The sequence below is a fragment of the Parasteatoda tepidariorum genome, chromosome 7 (genome assembly GCF_982258835.1).
Source record: "Parasteatoda tepidariorum strain Cologne lab strain chromosome 7, Ptep-v5.0, whole genome shotgun sequence".
NCBI classification, from domain to species: Eukaryota; Metazoa; Arthropoda; class Arachnida; order Araneae; family Theridiidae; genus Parasteatoda; species Parasteatoda tepidariorum.
This window is the reverse complement of record NC_141761.1, coordinates 8,873,188-8,895,805: the sequence shown is the minus strand read 5'-3', so window position 1 is coordinate 8,895,805 and position 22,618 is coordinate 8,873,188. Positions and strand designations below refer to the sequence as shown.

Here is a 22,618-nt window from a genome sequence, read left to right as displayed (position 1 = left end):
TCTAGCCATACGGCCTGCACTTTTATAAGTAATAGTGGACAAGTTACGCTAAAATTAATTTTTTTTAAATATTAAGACATTAATTTTGCTACCGTCTGAAAAGAAGATTTCCGAAACTACGGAAATTCCGTAGCAGTTGGAGGGTATGCGGAAATGATAAAGATATCACCAAATCTTCAGATAGAAGGTTAAAATAATTTGAAACAATGCGATAATACATAAGAATTTACAAGATAGAGGTGTATCAGTTGCTAATGTCTAGCGTTTATGAATTAAAAACCTGTTTTGTGTTGTATTTCAAATGGTGAATTTAACTAATTTTTCCTATAACGAACTTTTTATCGGGATTTAGCAACCCCTTAATGATCGGTTAATTTTCAAGAAAACGGTCATAAAAGTGTCTATTTTGCCAAATACACGTATTTGATTAGTGCTAGTATCTAGTTTAAAATAAACTACTTACAATTACCTTAAAAATATCCTGGTACTGCTATAGGGTGCGTAAAGTGAGTAATAAAATGTTTTCCGGGCAAAATAAATGCGCCAATAAGAATAAATGAATTAGTTTTATTCTTATTGGCGCATTACTACTGAACACTCCAGCCCGTCAATATCACGGGAGCGAGAAATAGCGAGCGAAAACTCACCCCGTCATTTTCACGGGACCGAGAAGGAAGGGGTTAAATATGGGTCCGACTGTATTTTGTATTTTTGACTATCAAAAAATAGGGGTATAGGCCATAATTTGGAAAATAGAGTCCTGATACTGAAGACAGGAAGGAGTGGTCGAGAGATGCGGTTGTTTGTGCATACCTGCCAAGTCTCCTGTTTTTTAACGCAGCATTTTAAGACTATCTCCTGTTTATTCTCAAATTTTTCTGTATTGGTTGACTTTCTGTGAGGTTTTTTCAAAGTTCGCAAAGTCACTGCCCGGAAGTTGTCGATTATTCTGCCATAGATCAGGATACGAAAATTTCTCCTCCAGTTTTCACCAGGGCTGACGTAAAATATCCTCAGATCATGGGTCAAGAGTCCGTTAGGATAACCGTGCGAGGTTTTCGTGGTTATCCTCACTACGTTACAGCAAATTTCACTCAATATATGATTCAGGAGTTCTCGTCTTCTGGATGAGGTTCAAAATTACAAGGCAACGGAGCTGAGCATCAGTAATCGTAAAACCAATATTGTGTCGGTTGGTAAAATCTCCGTTATTTTATTTCTGCGACGTTTGCAGGTATGACAAAGGTTTATGAAAGTAATTGCTTGAAATTATGAAAAGAAATTCTGAGAAAAAGATTCTTTTTTCGAAGTGAAAAATCCCAGCTAAAAATAAACTGCAGTTTTTCTACGAAATTGAAGTAATTTTGTAGCCTTTCTAGAGTTTAAAGCAGATTTTTTGCAGTGCAATCTTGACTTTAAAAGCACTGCAGTTATTTTGCAGTCAATGTGAAGTAATTTATCAGTAATTTATTTCAAAAAAACTTTTAGTTATTGTCTCCTAAATTATACAGTAGTTTAAGTGAGGTCTTTTTAAAAACCATGAAGAAAAAAACTGAAACTTTAAATCCGCATCTGCTTTAATCCGCATCCGCTTTAAATCTGCAGATTAATTTGCTTGTATTGTAAAATTGAAAGAGTTTGATGTCTTCAAGCTTGCTTTCCTCGTTGCTAACTCAACTTTGTATAATTTTTATGTCTTTTTTTTTTCTTTTTGATTATATATTAATTTCTTATATTTAGGTAAACATTCTAAACATGTATATTGATAACGTACACTGTCTATATTCATAAAAGAATAATTCACAAAATACATACTTGAATTATAATTGTAATTAATAGTTCAGAAGCGTCTTAAACTTTTTTTAAGTAAGATTTTGATACATAGTTTTAAGTAGGGCTAAAATTAGACATTTAAAAATTATACTTCAGTTTATTAACTGCAGTAATTCTGCTGCAGTGATTCCACTTTCAAAAATTCTGAAGCGGAATTGGCCAAATCAACAGTCTTCTATCTGCTTTTCTTGTATATTTTTTGCAGTTTATTTTCAGCTGGAATAGCCTTTAGATAAAATAAATAAACAAATAAGTAACTTACTCCTGGGCCGGACGGGAGGTGGAGTTGGGGGTGAAGCAGCAACTGGTGCAGGAACTGATTCAAGAACTGATTCAGAAACTGATTCAGGAACTGATTCAGAAACTGACTCAGAAACTGACTCAGAAACTGAATCAGAATTAGATTCAGATACTGAATCAGAATCTGATTCAGAGACTGAATCAGAAACTGAATCGGAAGCTGAATCAGAACTTGAATCATCCTCACCTTCCTCCGGCTGGCTGAGGAATCGGTCGATTCGAAGCTGACGCAGCTAAAAATAGATTTAACACATTATTGCATCTTGTATTCTCTACGTATATGTAAAGAATGGGGAATAAGTTTAGGGGGGGGGAAGGGATGCATAGAGTTTTCCACAAAAAATAAAAACATAGCTGCCTACATGGATAAGAAAAAATCCAGTAGAATTTACAAAATAATACAAATTGCAAAATAATACAAATGTACCAAATATTCTACACATAGGGAATTTTATAGTCATCAAAATATAAAAACTGCACTAATTTCTAGTAATGACTTCACAGTAAACATAACTTGAAATGTTATCATGGGTCTGTCCAGACATTTTGTGAAGGGTCCGTTTTCGTAAAATTGTGAAAAAATTACTCGTAATTCATGAATATAAAATAAACATTAAATCACATTCTTTCAACCAGGGCCCGCTTTTGTGAATGTGTGCAAATAGGGTCCGTTATCGCAAAAAAAACTTTGAGAAGGAGTTTTTAAATTGTAAAGGCATACAATATTATGCTCAACACTGTAAAATTATAATCAGGGGTCTGTCCAGACATTTTGTGAAAGGTCCGTTTTTCGTGAAATTGTGAAAAAAATTACTCACATTCTTTCAACCAGGGTCCGCTTTTATGAATTTGTGCAAATAGGGTCCGTTATTTCTAAAAAAAATTTTTTCAAGGAGTTTTTAAATTTTACGGACATACAAGATTGTGCTCAACACTGTAAAATTGTAATTAAAAAAATTTAATTTTAAAAAATAAACAACAATTGCTCCTTCTAAATTAGAGATGCAACATACTTGGTATTTAGCCTATACTGCTGAACGCAGAATATTAATTTCGGGCGAATAATGGAAGAATCGTCTGCCGAAGACAAAACTTAATTCGTTCACATCCATCTTTGTTTTCTGCCCTGGAAAGGGTTTATTCGATTAACAAAATAATAATGAAGATAAACAAATTTGTGAAGGGTCCGTTTTTATGAAAAGATATTTTGTGAAGGGTCCGTTTTTATGAAAAGATATTTTGTGAAGGATCCGTTAACGGACCCAAATTTCTTCTAAACAGACCCCTGATAATTAAAAAACTTAAATTTAAAAAAATAAACAGCAATTGCAGCTACTAAATTAGCGATGCAACATATAAATGTTTGGTATTTAGCCTATACTGCTGAACGCAGAATATTGTTTTCGGACGAATAAAGAAAGAAGCGTCTGCGGAAGAAAAAATTTAATTTGTTTACATCTGTCTTTCTTCCTGGGAAGGGTTTATTCGATTAACAAAACAATAATGATGAAAGAAAACTCATTTTGTGAATTGTCCGTTTTTATGAAAGGAAACGGACCCAAATTTCTTCTTAACAGACCCCTGGTACTACAGTGTTTTCCAAACTTATGACTTTTGTGTACCCTTTCAGCATATCGAGCTTATCTCAGAAAAATTGATCGCAGGAGTCTGTCTAGGCTTTTTTTAGAGGTACCTATTTTGTGAAAATTTTGACATAGTTTGTGAAATTTAAAAATTATATTAAAAAATCAGCACAAAAATATGGTAAAATCAGTAAATACTTTCAAAAATATTTAAATATTTTTCGAAAATATGCTTAAAGTAATTTGTGAAACTACCGTTTTTCCTAAAATTGAATTTGTGAAACTGCCGCTCAACGGCAGTCAATTTGCCCTGGACAGACCCCTGTAGCAGGCATAAAAAAAAAATAATCATTTATACAGTAGAACTGTTGTATTCGAGAAGGTTATTACTTACTTCTTTCTGCTCGGCTTTAATGCGCCTTCTCTTGCTAGACGTCGATTCCTAAATATAAAGACATTTTTTGATATTAATAATCAAGAGAAAAAAATATTGAATTCAAGTACTGAATACGATACTGAATGCTCCAGATTAGAGCTTGATACGCCAAATCCGACGATAGTTGGAAAAAAATGGCGACTGTAACTACTTTATCTAGCATCTCATTTCTTCTCTCTTTATACCAAATTATTAGACGCACTAGAAATTTCTACGTAAAATCTTAAGTGATAATTATTATTGTTTTTACTCAGGTGATAATTATTATTGTTGTTACGAGACTGTTTACACTTGTTTACGTATCAATGGGTTAACATATGGTAAAATAATTTTCTACATAATAATTTTAATAATTTAATTATTTATTATTTAATAATTTTAAAATAATTTTCCGGTATATTTTTCATTTATTCAAATATAAAAGTATTTATATATAATAATACTTATAAATAATAACTAAAATAAGCAATAAATAAATATGATTAACATTATGTAAAAAAAATTATAGTATTTTATTAATATATATTTGAAATTGATTTATTTTTTTATATCATTGTTTTTCCTAATTTTTTTAAAATTTATTTTCGAAAAATCCATTTTAAGGGGGCCCCTTATCATTGGGGACTCGAGGCTATGGCCTAGTCTGTCCTAATGGGTAATCAAGCACTGATTATATGTATGTTTAAATATAAAAGTATAGCCTAAAAACTCGTGCAAAACATTATTATTAAAACACTTCACGTCATTATTAAAACACTTCAGCTAGTCTAATAATTTAATATAATTATTATAATATGCTAATGTAATACCTGATATAATAAATATTCTATATTTATACATTATATCGCCTAATTCGGCCCATTGATATACTAACGTAAAAAAGGGGAAATCGACTTCAGACGCGTAAAAACAATAAAATTAAGAATTTACATAGAATATAAATGCGTCTACACAAATAAGAATATAAATGCGTCTAATATAAATGCGCATGGACTATAAATAATATAGTGCTTCGAATCATTTGGCCAGGGATTGTATGTAGCCATTAATAGACGTACGCAATTATTTCAAGTACCGGTTCATTAATTGGGATCACGTTTTTACACCGCAGTTTTTACGTTTTCCTAGGGTGTATATTAATAACTAAAGCACCGGATTTTGATGACATTTGCATTTTTTGCCCTTTCGAGCATTTTTTTTAGATTTATAGTGCATTTTTCTTTAATTTTTGGGGCGTATTTTGCATTTTAAAACATTTTTTAAGCTTTTTGTTAATTTGTTCCAATTTTTATTATTTCTTATCAATTTTTATTATTACACTGGCTTCTAAACAATGAAGAAAATCTCTAGGATATTAACAGGTGAAGCAACATCTTTTCAAATTGAAGAAGAATTGACAGTAAGTGAGCAGGGGTGCCACTCGAAAAAAATTTCAAGACTGAACTTTTTTTTTGACCAAATAATACTGTCTAGCGTTATTTACCAAACTTTTAGAAATTTATAGCTCACTAACACCAAAATTTACGTTTCCTTGGTATTAGCCTGTGTATTAAATCAATCATTTAATTATTTTTTCAAATTTTTTTTTTCATTTATGTTCTTTTAACAAGCAAAACAAAAATAACAGCTAACCTTGTATATTTTTTAACAACTACTACTGAACAACTGAAACCATTCATATCCCTATTTTTCACTTCACTATTATTACTTATTTTTTGTTCTAGCACTATAATTTCTTTCTTTTTTAAAAAAATAATCTTGATTTAACTTTGCCCAGCATGACAATAGGTTATGGTGGAGGAAGCAAACTCGAGCAGATTTAGATTCAGCAATAGTACAAATTTAATTTTACAAGTAGATAAAGTTCAATCAATCCCATTTGTCAAGACTTTAAAGAATGAGATTTAGTGAAGCTGACAAAAAGAAGATAAATTAAAGTCCTGACATCAATACCATATCATATGTTTTGATTAAAATACAATATACTTTTTATTTCGACAAAAAAATTTCTAATGAAAAAAAAAAAAGAAAAATTAATTTAATTGATAGAATTTATTAGTCTATTGATTTTTCTCAAGATTGATTTCAGTCCCTGGGACTGAAGAGTGGCACCTATGTAAGTGAGACCGTCTTTTTCAGGTGCTCACCAATAACATCAGTAGACGTTGAAAGAAGCTTCTCCAGGTATAAAAATTTACTTTCAGACAAGAGACGCTCGTTTACATTTCAAAATATCAAAAAAACATGTAATAATCCAATATAATTCTGATATTTGGTAATATTATGAAATGGAAGTTGTTATATTCATTAAAGTTTCTATACAAAATCAAAATGTTTTGGAGTCAATATATTTTCCTTTTTTTTTGTTGTTATTTTAGGATATAAAACATAGTTTTCAAACTTTAACGAACGTAGAACAAGTATTGCATTGCTTTATATTTTTTGAAATGACTCATACTAATTTTAAAGAGTAAAAACATTGTTTTAGATCAATATTTTTACTTTATTTTTTTCATGTCATAAGGCATTTTAAGCGCAACTTTCGCATTTTAGAGCATCTTTTGCACCTTTTAAGGGCATTTTTTGCACTTTTTAAGGGCATTAGTTGAGATTTTTAGGTCATCAAAATCCGGGCTTTATTAATAACCTTTGTTAAACAGTAGATCCAATTCTGGGATTATGTTCCGAGGCCTTCTAATTTTGAATACAAAGGCAGCGTGCGGTAGCTAGATTTTTAACAAAAAGTAAGCACCTTTTAAGCACTCAAAAAATATTTTAATCACTTTCCAAAAAAAAAAATCATAGTTAGGTTCTGTGCTGCAATAAAAATTTATTTTTTTCCTATCATTTAAAGTTCTTAATTTAAAAACATGAAATTAATAAAATTCGAGAACATTAGCTAGTTTCTAATAAATATCGCAGTGAAAATCGTGCTTTTTTTGCAATATAATAGAACGACATTGGACACGGTTAAAAAAATAAATCGTTTTTCAAAAGATAGAAAATTAAGTCATTTTTGAAAAAATCACGAATAAAAAAAGGAAATGTTAATCATAAACAAGCACCTTTAAGAATGTTTAATAGCAGCTTAAAAATAAAAGTTTTTTTCGCAAAAATTTGACGATTGAGTCTTTAAAAAAAATACTAGCATTAGTTTTTTTTACAAAGAATTTATATAATAAAATCGTATTTTCTTATAAATTGAATAAATTGTTTATGAATTAAATGGTATGACAAGATAATACATATTTAGGTATATCAGCACACGTAAAAAGCTGGATAATAAAATAAAAATAATAAATATAAAATAATAAATATAAAATAATAATAAAATAAATAATAAAGGTTTAAAATACATTAATAAATTTCGGGTGTGCATTCTAATAAGAAAATTAAGATCCAATTCATCAATCATTTAGTTTATTCAGGGTGCGTAGCCAAATCTTTCATCAAAAAATAAGCACCTTTTAGGAACTTTTTAAGCACTCAAAAAATATTTTTAAGCACTACATACATCAACAAAATGCAAAATAATTTTCAAACACTTGACGTGATCATGATAAAATAACTAGTTTTCGACAAAGAACACTAGTCTTGGTTATATTAATAACCATTAAAAAATGATCGAGAGATTTTTCGGTTCGATTTCAGAGGGTGGAAGATGAAGCTTGAAATTTATATATTATCAAAATGAATATTTAGCAAAATGCAGCAGAAGTTGCACATGAGAGTGTAGAATCTCACCGAACATAGCTCACTATACGCACATGCGGAATAGCAAGTACAGTACACTCTCGATTATCCGGGCGCGGATTATCCGTGCTCATTCTGGAGTCACACAAAAATATAAAGAGAAACATTTTCAAGATTAAAAATATTTGATTCATGAAGTTATAACACTACCAAATTTTTGGAAGCAATATTCGTTATTGGATTGCAGTATATGGAATATCAGCAGCATGGTCAAAGGTAAAATTGTCTACTTTATCACGATCTTGGAGAAAGATCATACCGCTTGATGAACAATCCTCTTCAGATGTTTAAGAAAAATATGATAACAGTATTCTCGAACAAGCAAAAGAAATCGAAGGTTTCGAAATTTTTGATGAAGAAAATTTAGAAGATTGGTTTCAAAGTGATGCACGTGAGCCTGGGTTCCAGTATTTGACTGATGAAGACATCATTATGTTGTTAATCAAATAGTGATGATAGTAACTGATGCAGAAGATGTAGTAAATGAGGGAAATACAATTTCTCATTCTGTTGCTCTGTGGAAACTTTATTAGATTATATGGGAGGATTTTATTACACTGACATTACTGCTGTTCGTAAAATATGTGTATCGATATATGCCGAAGACGCATTACACATTTTTTAATAAGGAAAATCCCTAGTTTGATGTTATGCATGCAAATGTCAGTAAGTTTTTGAACTGATATTGAATTTTTCTTTAATAAAAGGAGTTTTCTGATTATCCGTGTTTTTCGATTGTCCGTGCGACCTGTCCCGGTGATTAACCCGGATAATCGGGAGTGCACTGTACTTCATCAAACATGTAAAATGATTGCAGATTTTATACGCTATGGATCGACGATAGGTCGAAATGGTTGAATGAATTATGAAAGCGTTGAATGGAACAATGTGAAAAGCACACTTTTGCAAAGTACGTGGCGAAAATGGACACGGTAAGGAAAAAAAATCATTTTCGAAAAGGGAAAATGAAGCACTTTTTAGAAACACCCAACGAAAAAGGCACCTTTAAGGAAGGGCTCTTAAAAATCGAAAATAGGCACCTTTAAACACTTTTTAAAAACTCTACGCACCATGTTATTTGATGAAAAAAGCTCTTGGTAAAATGTTTAAAAGCTCTTACATATTTTGCAAATCACCCACAACAATTCTTGAAGGTTCCATCAAAACATTTTGTGCGTTTATGTCGGTTTCAGAGCGATTTATGACAGTTCAATATCATCCAATATGTATTATTGAATTATGATATGCCAGCAAACTTCCAACATTCCGTGACGGAAAATGCTACTTTAATACTATCAGGGTGCGTAGCCAAATCTTTGAATCAAAAATAAGCACTTTTTAAAAAATTTTCAAGCACTTTACAAAAAATTTCAAGCACTCAAAAAATTCATATTCAATCAATGATATTATTGAAAAACAAAAACTTTTTATAAAGAGTTTTAACGTTAAAAAAAACCCAAAAAGAAACGGACGTAAATCAAAACAATCAGTACTTTCCCACATCACCGAGTGAATTCAACTTGACCCTGAACTCAGAACAAAAGTACCCTTACTCCCTACGTCAAAAAAGTGTTAAAAGTAAAATAAAATAAACAAGAATAAAATTAAATTAAATTAAAACGAAAAACATTTCATAAGGATCTGATATTCTCTATCCGAATTAGAGCACTCGGGTTTCGGTTTAAGTGTGCGCGCATGCGCAAGTCATAACGTGGGTACGACATGAAGTCCACGTGAATGATTACGTAGCAAACACCCCATTTTTCGTGAAATGCATGGGATCCATCAGATATCACTGAAGAAAAAAAAATTAATTGTGGAAAAAAAGCACTTTTTAAAAACACCAGCTGAAAAAAGCACCTTTAAAAGCTTTTAAAAACGAAATCCCCAAAAAAGCACCTTTAAGTACTTTTTACAAACGCTACGCGCCCTGACTATGTTGGTTAACCATCAAGAAAGGTTCGATTTTCATGGACCAACAATCCACGATGATTCCAACTGTACATTTCCAGGATGGTTTAATGGAAATTTTTGTTGGTTCTCGGGCATAAACCATTAAAACTGTATTTTTTTTTTTTTTATTTATTTTTTATGTTGGGCCATCATAAATCAGTCCGAATTTCTACATTGGGATGATGGTTACACATGCTGAATACCATCAAAATTATAATTTTTGATAATGGAATTATTGATGGTTTGCATCAAGATTATGCTGGTCCATCAATGGATAACAAAGCATTTTGACTTGGATATGTACAGTCCCTGGCGCACTCTAAGATTCTAAGCAAAATCTTAATTATCACGTGATATTATACAGTTTCATTGTATAATATCACGTGATAATTATTGTATAATATCACGTGATTGAAATCGGCTTGCACTTGTTTACGTTCGCGTATCGTATTGGTTAAATTAAACGATACATAATATAAATTCGACCATTGGATAAATTAGACAATATATTATATAAATATAGAACACTTATTATATCACGTATTATATTAGTATATTCAGGGTGGCCACTCAAATCAGGTTATAAATTTCCCTGATTTTTCCAGTAAAAATCTTAAAAATTTCCAGGTCAGCGTGTTTTTTTTTTCCTTTAAAGTGTAGGTGGGTACAAGAAAAGTTTCAATATTGTAAGGTATTTTGCTTAAAATGTTTATTTTTCCTATATCATCTTGAATAGATATGGAGGAAACTATATGTTTAGTTTGCAGAAAATATAGCTTTTAACGAAAAAAAAAATTTTTTTTTTAAGAGTTAAGTAGTTATTGCACAAAATGTACCAAATAGCAAATACATGCAGAGTGACAAAAAGAGCCTTGAAAAAATACTGTTCAATATATTTTCATTAAGCAAAAGAAAAAAATTCGAGGCGATTATACATCTAAAAATTTGTATATTTATTTACATTTATAGTTATATTTATTACATTTAGAGAAATTTTATAATGTGTTTTTATCTAAAGAGTGCTCTTGATAAAATTCGCTGGTATAATTTTCTTGAAATTAATATCTAAAATCAAATGCCTAGATAATGTTGTTTGTTTTGAATTAGCACTATTTTTTTTATGAGATCAGTATTTGCAAACGCTAAATTTTCAAATTTCTTGTTCAGTACTCTATAGAAAAAAACTAGGTAAAATTCTTTAACTTTTATTCTTTTTTTTCTCATTTGAAATTAGAATATTTAAAGAATTCCAATCTAACCACATGGTTTCTTAGTTTAGATTAGTTAATTTTTTTGTTTTGTTTTTACAACTGGGCAATTCCATGATGTCGGACCTAAAATATGAACATAAATTTCTTTAAAAAAAAAAATATCTTATAAAACATAAGTTTATAATCATCAAATTTTTATACTAAATATTTAGTACATCATAATCTATAGAAAAACAATTTGCTTGATAAAAACTGATTATAAGTTCAAATTAAATGAACTAAATTGTTGGTGTCGGATGTAAATTGCAAGAAAGCAAAAAATTATAACTCATATACAAATTGTCCAAACTGTGTGAACTTGTTTGTAATTTAAATGTAAACTTGACAGAATTTTGAAGTCGACATTTGAATAAAAAATTATATGCAATTCTTAACTTGTAAAATACGATAAATGTTTTCCATTTAATATATATACATGTTTTTCGTTATATGTTTTTCATCTTGTAGAAGTTAGTTGAAAAATAGTTCATTTTAATTTTAACTGTGCAACATATAATAATAACAATGTAAACAAATAGAACTATATTTAAACAATATTTCCTTAAATTTAATAATTTTAAAAACCCTGGAATAAAAAAACTGCTGCTATTTTTCTTTCTTTTTCTTAAAACAAAATTTGGGAAAAAATGGCAAAAAGTTTCGTTATTTTTATATCCAATGAAAAAAATAGTTTGAAAAAATGTCACTGTATATTAAGGAACAAACAAAAAAAGAAAAAAAATTATTGCATTAGACTATAACAATTTTATCTGGGGGAAAAATTGCACAGGAAAAATTATAATTTAATAGCTTTATTGCCTTAATAAAATTAAATAATCGTTTTGAAGAGTTCATACAATCTTATGTTTGATGTTTTAAAGCAGATATTGACCAATATACATTTTACTTGTATTTAGAGGCATAGTTAATGGTAAACAAGAAAGAGCATATGTTCCCCGATTGTAGAACTAAAGATGTGTCAAATTTAATATAAAATTTTATATGAATTCTACAATAAATGTTTCTATAGTTCAAGTTTTGTTTTTCTTCTTTCTAATAAAAACATATAAATTTTTTTATATTCTAAGTTTATGCATTATTTAAAATTTTTAGTGAGCTTTTTTGGGTAAAAGGAGAAACAGTTTCGGAAATATTTCTGGGATGTAAGCAACATTTACTATTTTTTGATATTGTGATTCATAAACAATACGAATTTTGAATCAAAAATCAAATATTTACCAACAAAACAGTAAAGTTAAATGTTAGCATCTAGTTAGTTCGTAAAAGAGCCGTTCTTTCAATAAAATATATTTTGGAAGGTTAGGATGAAATCCAGAAAATTAGCACCAATGCAACAATTGTAAACGATTTTGCTGTTAATTATGTTATGATCAATTATTATGTTATGTATTAATTATGTTATTCAAGAAAATGAAAGATTATTTGGTTTTGAGAAAAAAACAATTCATTGGATGAGAACACAAAAGCTTTCAGAAAAAGAGTGCAAGATAAAATCTATTATTAAACTATAACCAATTATTTTTTGAATAATTTTAAAAAGTTAAAAATGATTTAAAAAAATTTAATCATTTTCTTACAGAAAAAAATATCCCCCAAAGCATTGGAAGAAACTTGAACAATAAATAAATTCAGCACATGGACTAGAAGATTAAAAAAAAAAATCTACTTTTATAAACATAAGTAAATATCCTATAACCCCTTCTTCCATCCCCCACCACTTTACTTAATTATTATATTATAATTTCCTTAATTACTTTCCATAATCCCCTAAGAGGTTTCTCCATTCATTTAGTAACTATAGCAGAATTTCATGTGGCATTCTAATTTAGCAGGGTAATAATGGAGAGAATTTTAATACAAGCAAAGTATTGTCAAGTTGATGATATTTCAACTGTTTGATGATAAATTTTCGACTAAATAAAAGTAGATATAACGTATGGTAAAATAATTTAAATTAAGGGAAAAATTTCAGCTTTTCTTTGAAATTCCCTAACTTTTCCAGGTTTTTATCCAAATTTTCCTGACTTTTCCAGGTTTTTTCAAGTGTAAAAAAATTCCCTGATAATTCCAAGTTTTCCTGGTGGGTGGCCACCCTGATATTACAATAGTTACAGGGTGGCCACTCAAATCAGATTTCAAATTTCCCTGATTTTTCCAGGTTTTCCAGATAAAAATCTTAAAATTTCCAGGTCTGTGTTTCTTTTTTTCTTATTAAGTGTAATATGTGTACAAGAAAAGTGTCTATATTATAAACTATTTTATTCAAAATGTTATTTTTTTTTAACATATCATCCTGAAAAAAGTAATTTATTTTGAAAATTTGGCAAGATTTTTTATTTATTTTTTATTTACACGTGGAGAAAATATGTTGTGGAATTTTTTTAATGTGTTACTTTAAGTAGTTTTTCTTCAAAGTGTACCTAAGCAAATGACAAAAACAGAATGACCAATAAGACCTTGGATAAGTCTTGTTTAATATATGTATAATAATTAAGCAAAAAGGAAAACTGTTTCAGGTGATTATATAATACATTTTTATAATTACAGTGGCTCCCAAAAGTGTTTGCCCACTTATAACTTTTATTGAAATATGAAATAAAAATTCAGTAATTAAAATGAATATTTCAGATAATAAGATATTAATCAAATATTAGCAAAACTGCATGGTATTTTAAAAACAAAGCAAAAGTTTCTTTTAAAGATATCAATAATCTAATAGTAACCAAAATTTTACCCCACGAAAGTCATCATACACTTAAATGTTTTACGATTTCAGAATTAAAATTATCGTCTATTGTTTTAATTTGTTCCTTTAATTATTTTTCATTTAAATTTTTATACATTTATTTGCACCTTAGTATCAAGCTTATGATAGCAAAATTATATTTTAATTTTTGCTTCACCGTAATATTTTCTTTTATCATTTAAAAATAGCTAGCTCATGGTCGTAACAAAACAATATGTTAAATTTGAAAGTTGATTATTTGTCATCATAAGAGGTTTAATCAGTAATGAATATTGTTAAATTAGTTTAATGTGTCCTATTGCGGGGAAAGAAGGACTGGACTTCATATCAGAGATTAAAATTATAAAATTTGCGGAAAAATTCATAAATTCACAAATGAGTATTGTAAAAGTTTTTGTAACATTTAATAAAAAATATTCTGCTCGAATTTCACCCGACAAAAAAAAATTAGTTAATTTATTTACAAACTTATAAAAGCTATTGTAGATGTGACAGGAAACTCTACTAAATACTACTGTAATTAGAAAAATTAGAATATTTACTAATAGGCAGAGATTTTTTTGAAAGTGTATGATGGCTTTTATGCGGTAAAGTCTTTGCTACTTTTCGATGATTGAGTTCTTAAAAATAAACTTCTGCTTTCTTTTTAAAATATTCCATGCAGTTTTGCTAAGAATAAAATACATTTTTTATTATTAAATAGCCATTTTGAAATATTCATTTTAATTAATGAATTTTTATTTCCCATTCCATTGAAAGTCATAAGTGTACCAACACTTTTATGAGTCACTGTATTTACATTCCAATATATACTGTATATTGCAGTATATCTTAACGGTGCTTTTTATAAAATTCATTGATCATATTTTCTTTAAACCAATATCTAAATTCAAAATTTTTAAATGTTTTTTCGAATAAGCATTATTATTTTAAGAGATTCAGTATACAAAAATTAAATATCACAAATTTAAAATTGTCTAATTTTTTGTTGTATTCTCTATAGAAAACAAAAGATGAAATTCTTTAAATTTTATACTTTTTTTTTCTTATTTGAAATTAAAATATTTAAAGAATTCCAATCTAAAGACATAGTTTTTTAGTTTAGTATAGTTAATTGTTTTTTGTTTTAACAACTAGAGTCCTGTACAGTGCAGAACTAAAACACTAAGTTTCGTTTTCCTTCTTCGTACTAAACACATATGAATAAATAAATAAAAATATTTTATGTTTAAAATTTATTTTATCATTTAATATGTTTCCTATACATTCTTTAGTCCTTGTCAGCATTTTAGGGTAAAAGGATGAATAGTTTTGGAAATATCATCTCTGGAAAGCAAGCAACATTTACGAACTTTCGATATAGTGATAATTATACAATTCAAATTTTAAATCAAAAATCATGTATTGACCAAAGAAACAGTAAAATTAAATATTAATATGCAGTTAGTTCTTTAAAAAAACCTTTTTTTAAAATATGTTATAAAAAGTTAAAATGAAATAGAAAAAATTAGTATTAGTGCAACAATTTGTCGACCAACATTGCTGTTAGCGGTTGTTAAAAAAATGTGTGATTGGTTGACTTGCTGAGAAAAAATAATTCACAGATTTCTTTGAATGGGAGTACAAAAGCTTTCAGAAAAAGATTGCAATAGAAAATTTATTATTATTAAATTATAACAAATTAATTTTTTGAGAATTTCATAAGTCAAAAAGGTTTCTACATTCGTTTAGCAACCGTAGGAGAAATTTATGTGTCATTTTAGTTTAACAGAGCTGTAATGGAGCAAATGTTGATGCAGACAAAGTATTGTTAAGTTAATGATATTTCAACTGTTTAGCGATACATTTCCGTCTAAAAAAAGTGGGTATAATGGATGAAATAATTTAAATTAAGAAAATTAGTAAATCATTTAAATTAGTGAAATTAAAGCAATTATTGAAGCGAAGATTTCCAGCTTTTCTCTAAATTTCCCTGATTTTTCCAGGTTTTTTCCAGTATAAAAAAATTTCCTGACAATTCCAGGTTTTTAAGGTTTCCCAGGTGGGTGGTCACCCTGAGTTAAACATAATTATTAAACGCATTGTAGTTTTTTAGTAATTGCGTGTTTTGCACGTTGTTGTATTCAAATACTTTTAAGCATACATGTAATGGGTTTTTATTCAGGTTTTTTAATAGACTTCCGATTTGTATTTATTTTTAATGATTGCATTACAAATGTTAACCAATTAATACACGAACGTTAACAAGTGCAAACCGCGTAAATACAATAAAGCTGTATTATATTTACGCCTTAATTATCACCTGATAATTAAGATTTTACATAGAATCTTAAAGTGCTTCTGATAATTAGGCCAGATTACTGTATATTATTTCCAGAGGATCTGTAAAGATATTTTGTGAAAGGTCCTGTTTTTTGTAAAATTGTGAAAAAACTACTCACGTTTTTACAATCAGGGTCCGCTTTTATGAATTTGTGCAAATAGGGTCCGTTATTGCAAAAAAAAAAAAACTTTTTCAAGGAGTTTTTAAATTGTAAAGACATACATGATAATGCTCAACACTGTAAAAATATAATTAAAAAAATTAAATTTTAAAAAATAAACAACAATTGCTCCTTCTAAATTAGAGATGCAACATACTTGGTATTTAGCCTATACTGCTGAACGCAGAATATTAATTTCGGACGAATAATGGAAGAATCGTCTGCCGAAGACAAAACTTAATTCGTTTACATCCATCTTTCTTGTTTTCTGCCCCGGAAAGGGTTTATTCGATTAACAAAATAATAATGAAGGTAAACAAATTTGTGAAGGGTCCGATAAAAAGAAAAAATCATTTTGTGAAGGGTCCGTTAACGGACCCAAATTTCTTCTAAACAGACCCCTGCCTATACTGCTGAACGCAGAATATTCATTTCGGACGAATAACAGAAGAAGTGTCTGACGAAGACAAAACTTTATTCGTTTACATCGTCTTTCCCGGAAAGGGTTCATGTGATTAACAAATAATAATGAAGATAAACAAATTTGTGAAGGGTCCGATTAAAAGAAAAATCATTTTGTGAAGAGTCCGTTTTTATGAAAATATATTTTGTGAAGGGTCCATTAACGAATAAAAATTTCTTCTAAACAGACCCCTGATTTCTAAAAATTTTAGTCCTTACAAATGAAAAGGACTCAAAGAATCGAAACAGAAAATATAAAAAGTGAGCTCACCTCGTCGGAATCGTCGGAGGGCGCATGCTGTCGTTTCCTGGAACGGGGCTTAGGTGCTGGAATCCTTAAAAGACAAAAAATATTTGTGTAAAAATTGTGCATGCCAAACAGTTTAATGGGTGACAATACCCATGAAGTTGCAAAAGAACTGACAATTTTTAACAAATTAAACAATGCACACATATTATTCTAGGGAAAACTGTTAAAATAACTGAGCATCTTCAGACCAAAGATACTCAAGGTCAATTAAAACTCATAGTCAGGGTGCGTAGCCAGATTTTAAACAAAATGTAAGCACCTTCAGGGTGGCCACTCAAATCAAATTTCCCTGATTTTTCCAGGTTTTCCAGATAAAAACTTTAAAATTTCCAGGTTTTTGTTTCTTTTTTCTTATTAAGTGTAGGATGTGTACAAGAAAAGTGTCTACATTATAAAATATTTTATTCAAAATGTTATTTTTTTTTAACATATCATCTTGAAAGAAATTATTTATTTTGACAATTTGGGAAGATTTTTTATTTATTTTTTAATGCTTCGGTACAAAATTTTGAATCAAAATTCATATATTGACGAACAAAAGAGTAAAATTAAATATTAATATATAGTTAGTTCTTAAAAAAACCTTTCTTTTAAAATTAAAATATGTTATAAAAGGTTAAAATGAAATAGAAAAAATTAGCATTAATGCAACAATTTGTCGACAAACATTGATGTTAGCGATTATAAAAATGTGCGATTGGTTGGTTTGCTGAGAAAAAATAATTCACAGATTTCTTTGAATGGGAATACAAAAGCTTTCAGAAAAAGAGTGCAATATAAAATCTATTATTATCAAATTATAACCAACTAATTTTTGGAAAATTTTATAAAGATAAAAATACAAAAACATTTTGTCAAAATGGGAAAAAATTACCACGAAAGCATCGAACAAATTTGAGCCATAAATAGATTCAGCCCAAGGACAGAATTTAAAAACAGAAGCTAATATCCTAATCCCTTCTTCCACCTCCACCACAATCTTTCCTAAATTGCACAGGCCCATAGCGGTCAAAGGTTTCTACATTCGTTTAGCAACCGTGGGAGAATTTTATGTGGCATTCTAGTTTAAGAGAGCTGTAATGGTACAAATTTTGATGCAAGCAAAGTATCGCTAAGTTGATGATATTTGTACTGCTCGGAGATACATTACCGTCTAAAGAAAGTGGGTAGAATGGATGAAATAATTTAAATTAAGAAAATTAGTTAACAATTTAAATTAGTGAAGTTAAAAAAATTATCAAAGAAAAAATTTCCAGCTTTTCTTTAAAATTCCCAGATTTTTTCAGGTTTTTATCCAAATTTCCCTGATAATTCCAGGTTTTCCAGGTGGGTGGTCACCCTGACCTTTTTAAGCACTCAAAAATACTTTAAATCACTTTCCAAGCAAAAATCATAATTAGATCTGTGCAGTAATAATTTTTTTTTCTTCTACGTTTAAATTTCTTAATTTATAAACATAAAATCAATGAAATTCAAAAACTTTGCATAATCATGATAAAAACAACTAGTTTTTGATAATTAATGCAGAGAAAATTGTGAAAATCAAGCATTATTTTTGTTTTTTGTAATTTAGAACGACAATCGAAGCGCAAAGAAAAAAAATATCTTTTTAATAGATAAAAAATCAAGCACTTCTTACAAACCCACAATAATACCCATGAAGTTACCTGCTGTCAATTGTAAAACGAGTGAAAATAAACCTTATTTTGCTATCTGGGATAGTTATAAGTAAAGAAGTCAAGTTTGGGATAGTTATAAGAAAAACTCAACTTACGAGCCTATGCTATGGCCAGCTGAGCCTGCCTCCTGAAATCATAAAAAAAGTAAATAAATGCACGTGTCATAAAAGAATATTTTATAATCAAACAGTGACTTTTAAAAAACTTAGCACTAAACATGCCTGTTTCTGCCATAGCCGGTGAACGGACTTATGTTATGCTTATGTCAAATGAACGGACTTTATGTTTTCTTGATCGAATGTATGAAATATGTTGTCAGGAAGGAAATAAACTAAAAAATATTTACCAATTTTCATGTATTACAAACACAAAGAATGAGAATTTTTAAGTCATTGCTCAACGCATTTTTAACATGTACAGGATGTTTTCACTGTACAGGATGCTTTCCGCAAACATATTTATTCTAATTATTATTATTTCCATAGTTTTTATATTTATAAGAATATATAAGAATTAAAATTCTCATAATTAATATTATTTCTTCAAAGAACTTGTGCTGTCTTGATTGCTTCGACATTTTTCCGGATAAAAACTAACAGTTAGTTAGAAATGAAGTCAAGTTATCAAAATAAAATATAAGCAAAACATTTAGTTTTTGTCACTTTTTCTGACACAGAAATGCTAATCTGAAATTGTGGGTACTTTCTTGAAATTTGAATTCACGGTTATTGAACTACGCAACAGTTTTTTGCAGAAATGTTCCACTCATCGAATGCAACAGGCATGACATCATCATTTCTGATTCTTATAAAGCAATAAATTGTTCTCCCGGTCAAATGACCGGTTGTGGTAGAATACAACAAGTATTATTCGAAACAAACAAAATACAGAAAAATAATAATAATTGAATATTAACTGTATATAATTGTTAGAAAAATTCATGAAGTCAAGTGTGCAAAAACGATAAGATGATAAGCGCATTTTCGATGCAAAAGTTCTTAAATAGTCATTTTACCGGTTACGATAGTGTTAAGACGTCATATATTATGGAGCAATATACGTCGATTGCCAGTAGATTTGAAAATATCTATTAATAGCTAAACACTCAGAATCAGTCAATTTTTCCCGCCCATTTACCAATAATACACAAATGTCTTTCGAGTGTCTCTTGTGAAGGTTCCGTTTTTAAGTTAAAATATTTTGTGAAACAGTGTTTTCACTACAGCTCGAGAACGCGAGAATCTCGCATATTTTTTTCTTTTCTCGCATTAAAAAATGATTACCGCGAGAAATTCGCGCATTCTATAAATCAATTTCAAAATTCGCAAATTTCTCGCATTTTGGAAAAAGCTTCGAATTACGCCAATTAGAATAAAATCCATTTCACTTTTCTTCCTGGATCTTTCATTATTTTCAACATTTGCCCCGTTATCTAGATTCCCTATTTACCAGTATTGTTCAGAACATTTTCGAGCAACAGAACACAACCTCTCCGAACCACGGAACCCCTTTCAGAACACATTTCTCTGCAACCACGTGTTAACCGCAGGTAAGGTTTTTTCATGTAAAGCGTCCAAATTTTTTATGCACTAATGTAAGATGGACAAATAGCTAGTAAAGGCAAAATCTTCTATGATGATGCAGCAAGAATATTCAATGCTTTAAAAAATAGAAGACGTTAAAAATGTATTATAATGAAAGAAATTTTTTAAGTCTATTTGTATTTTTTCAGTTTTTAGAAATCTCACTTAACTTTCTGAAATCTCACCCTGTTTTTGAGAAAGGGTGAGAAATTCTCACCCATTTTTTTTCTATGATGAAAACACTGTGAAGGGCTCCGTTAACGGACCCAAATTTATTCTAAACAGACCCCTGATTATATTAACATTAATTGAAATGATAGGTATAACCATAACTGTTATACTCTGCATCTTCATATTTATTGACTTTAAACTTAAAAAACAAAGTAAAGAAAGAGAATAAAGAAAGAGTTGAAGCAATAAAATAGGTAAAAAAAAAAAAAATACAAAAGCAAATAACTAAATATGATCAGTTATTTACACCTGCTTTATTTCTTCGTTAAAGTAAGTGTAATATAAAAAGCCTAAACTAGAATTTTAAATTGATAAAATAAAAAATAATAAACAGACGAAAAAATTCTGAAATCAGGGAAGTTTAAAAGATTATTAGCTCTAGAAATGAAATTCTTTCTTTTATTGTTTGAAAGAACACGACAATTTTTAAAGAACAGGATTAAAACATTTTATATTTTAATAAAATATGACTATGAGTGGGGATTTTGTTACAAATTCATATATTCAGAACATCGGAACACTTTGAAATAGAGAACGGGGGGGGGGGTAAATTCCATTTTAAAAATAAGATTTTTCGGCAGCCTAAATCCATTACTTTCCATGATTTTATTTTTAAAAAATAGTTAAAATCATGACGAATTTTGTTCAATACCGAAATCCATGACATTCCAGGTGGGCGGATACAATGCATATATGTTTGTTATTATTAAAAGTACCTTACAGAAAGGCGCTAGAGAGTTTAGTTGCAGATATCTTGGAAAATTTCTGCCACAGGATTTTAAGATAAATCTACAAAAAACAGAAAATAGTAAAAGTGACAGATTCAGAAAAATAAACTCACCTCTTCCGATTCATCATTAGATGAGGATGGTTGCCTCATCCTCGAGGGTCCAGCTGCCAAATATCTTAAAAGACAAAAAATATTGATGTAAAAATTGTGCCTGGAAATCAGGGCGTAGTTTAAAGGGTGACAATACCCATGAAGTAAGAAAGCGACTGTCAAATTTTTAATCAGGGTGCGGAGCCAGATTTTTCAACAAAAAATAAGCACCTTTTTAAGCACCTAAAAAATATTTTTAATCACTTTCCAAAAAAAAAAAAAATAAATAAATAAAATATTAGGATCTGTGTAGTAACAAATTTTTTCTTTCTATCGTTTAAAGTTGTTAATTTATCAACATAAAATCAATAAAATTCAAAAACTTTGCATAATCATGATAAAAAAAAAACTAGTTAGTGATAATTATTAGAGAAAATTGTGAAAATCAAGCATTTTTTTGTAATTTAGAACGAAAATCGACGCCGCAAAGAAAAAAAAAACACTTTTTAAAAGATAGAAAACTAAGCACTTTTTACAAACCCCGAATAAGAAAAGATCATTTTATAAAATAAAATATGAAAAGGTTATTACACTTTTTAAAAAAGGTTACGCACCCTGATTTCATAGTGTGATGATTAATTTAAAAGCTACATGAGAGAAGGTACTTCAGTGGCATTTTAAGGAATTCAGGAATATCAGGCAGAAACTTTTTTTCAAAATCATTGGGAGGGCGTGGATGCATAGCCAGATTGGTAAGACACTGGGTCCATGTCCATGAGGTCGTGGGTTCGATACCCTCCGACCAGACTTCCCGACTGATGCACGTTAAATCCGTCGAGTCACTAAGACCTGCCTGTTACCATAACAATTCATACCTCTGGTGGTATTGATCCAGGAGTTCCCTTGCCTTCTGGATTAGTTCAAAATTACAAGTTTACGAAGTTGAACATTACTAGTCGTAAGCCCAAAATTAGGTCGGCTGTCGACTACGGATATATGGAAAAAAAATGCCACTGGGAATTTTTTTCTCTTGAAATGACAAGACTTAACTTAAGATCAGTTGAAGTATGTGTGCAAGGCAGACTTAAAAAGAAACAAATTATCATTTGGTAATTAGTTCGGAAACTGTGTCGCTTGTAGCAAAAAAATACCGTGTGTGCCGATCTGCAGCTCAC

The 22,618-nt window shown here is 29.3% G+C and overlaps 1 protein-coding gene across 2 annotated transcripts in view; it reads right to left on the bottom strand.

Moving 5' to 3' along the window:
- The window catches only part of LOC122271175 (uncharacterized), a 51,672-nt gene that overhangs the window by 3,839 nt on the left and 25,215 nt on the right, over positions 1-22,618 (bottom strand). For both annotated transcript variants that reach the window (XM_087167243.1, XM_087167242.1), the window contains 5 exons: positions 21,465-21,528; positions 18,905-18,936; positions 17,092-17,155; positions 4,111-4,158; positions 2,096-2,366 (listed from right to left, as the gene is read on the bottom strand). In XM_087167243.1, coding sequence (XP_087023369.1) covers positions 2,096-2,366; positions 4,111-4,158; positions 17,092-17,155; positions 18,905-18,936; positions 21,465-21,528 — 479 coding nt within the window. The remainder of the gene's footprint in view (positions 1-2,095; positions 2,367-4,110; positions 4,159-17,091; positions 17,156-18,904; positions 18,937-21,464; positions 21,529-22,618) is intronic.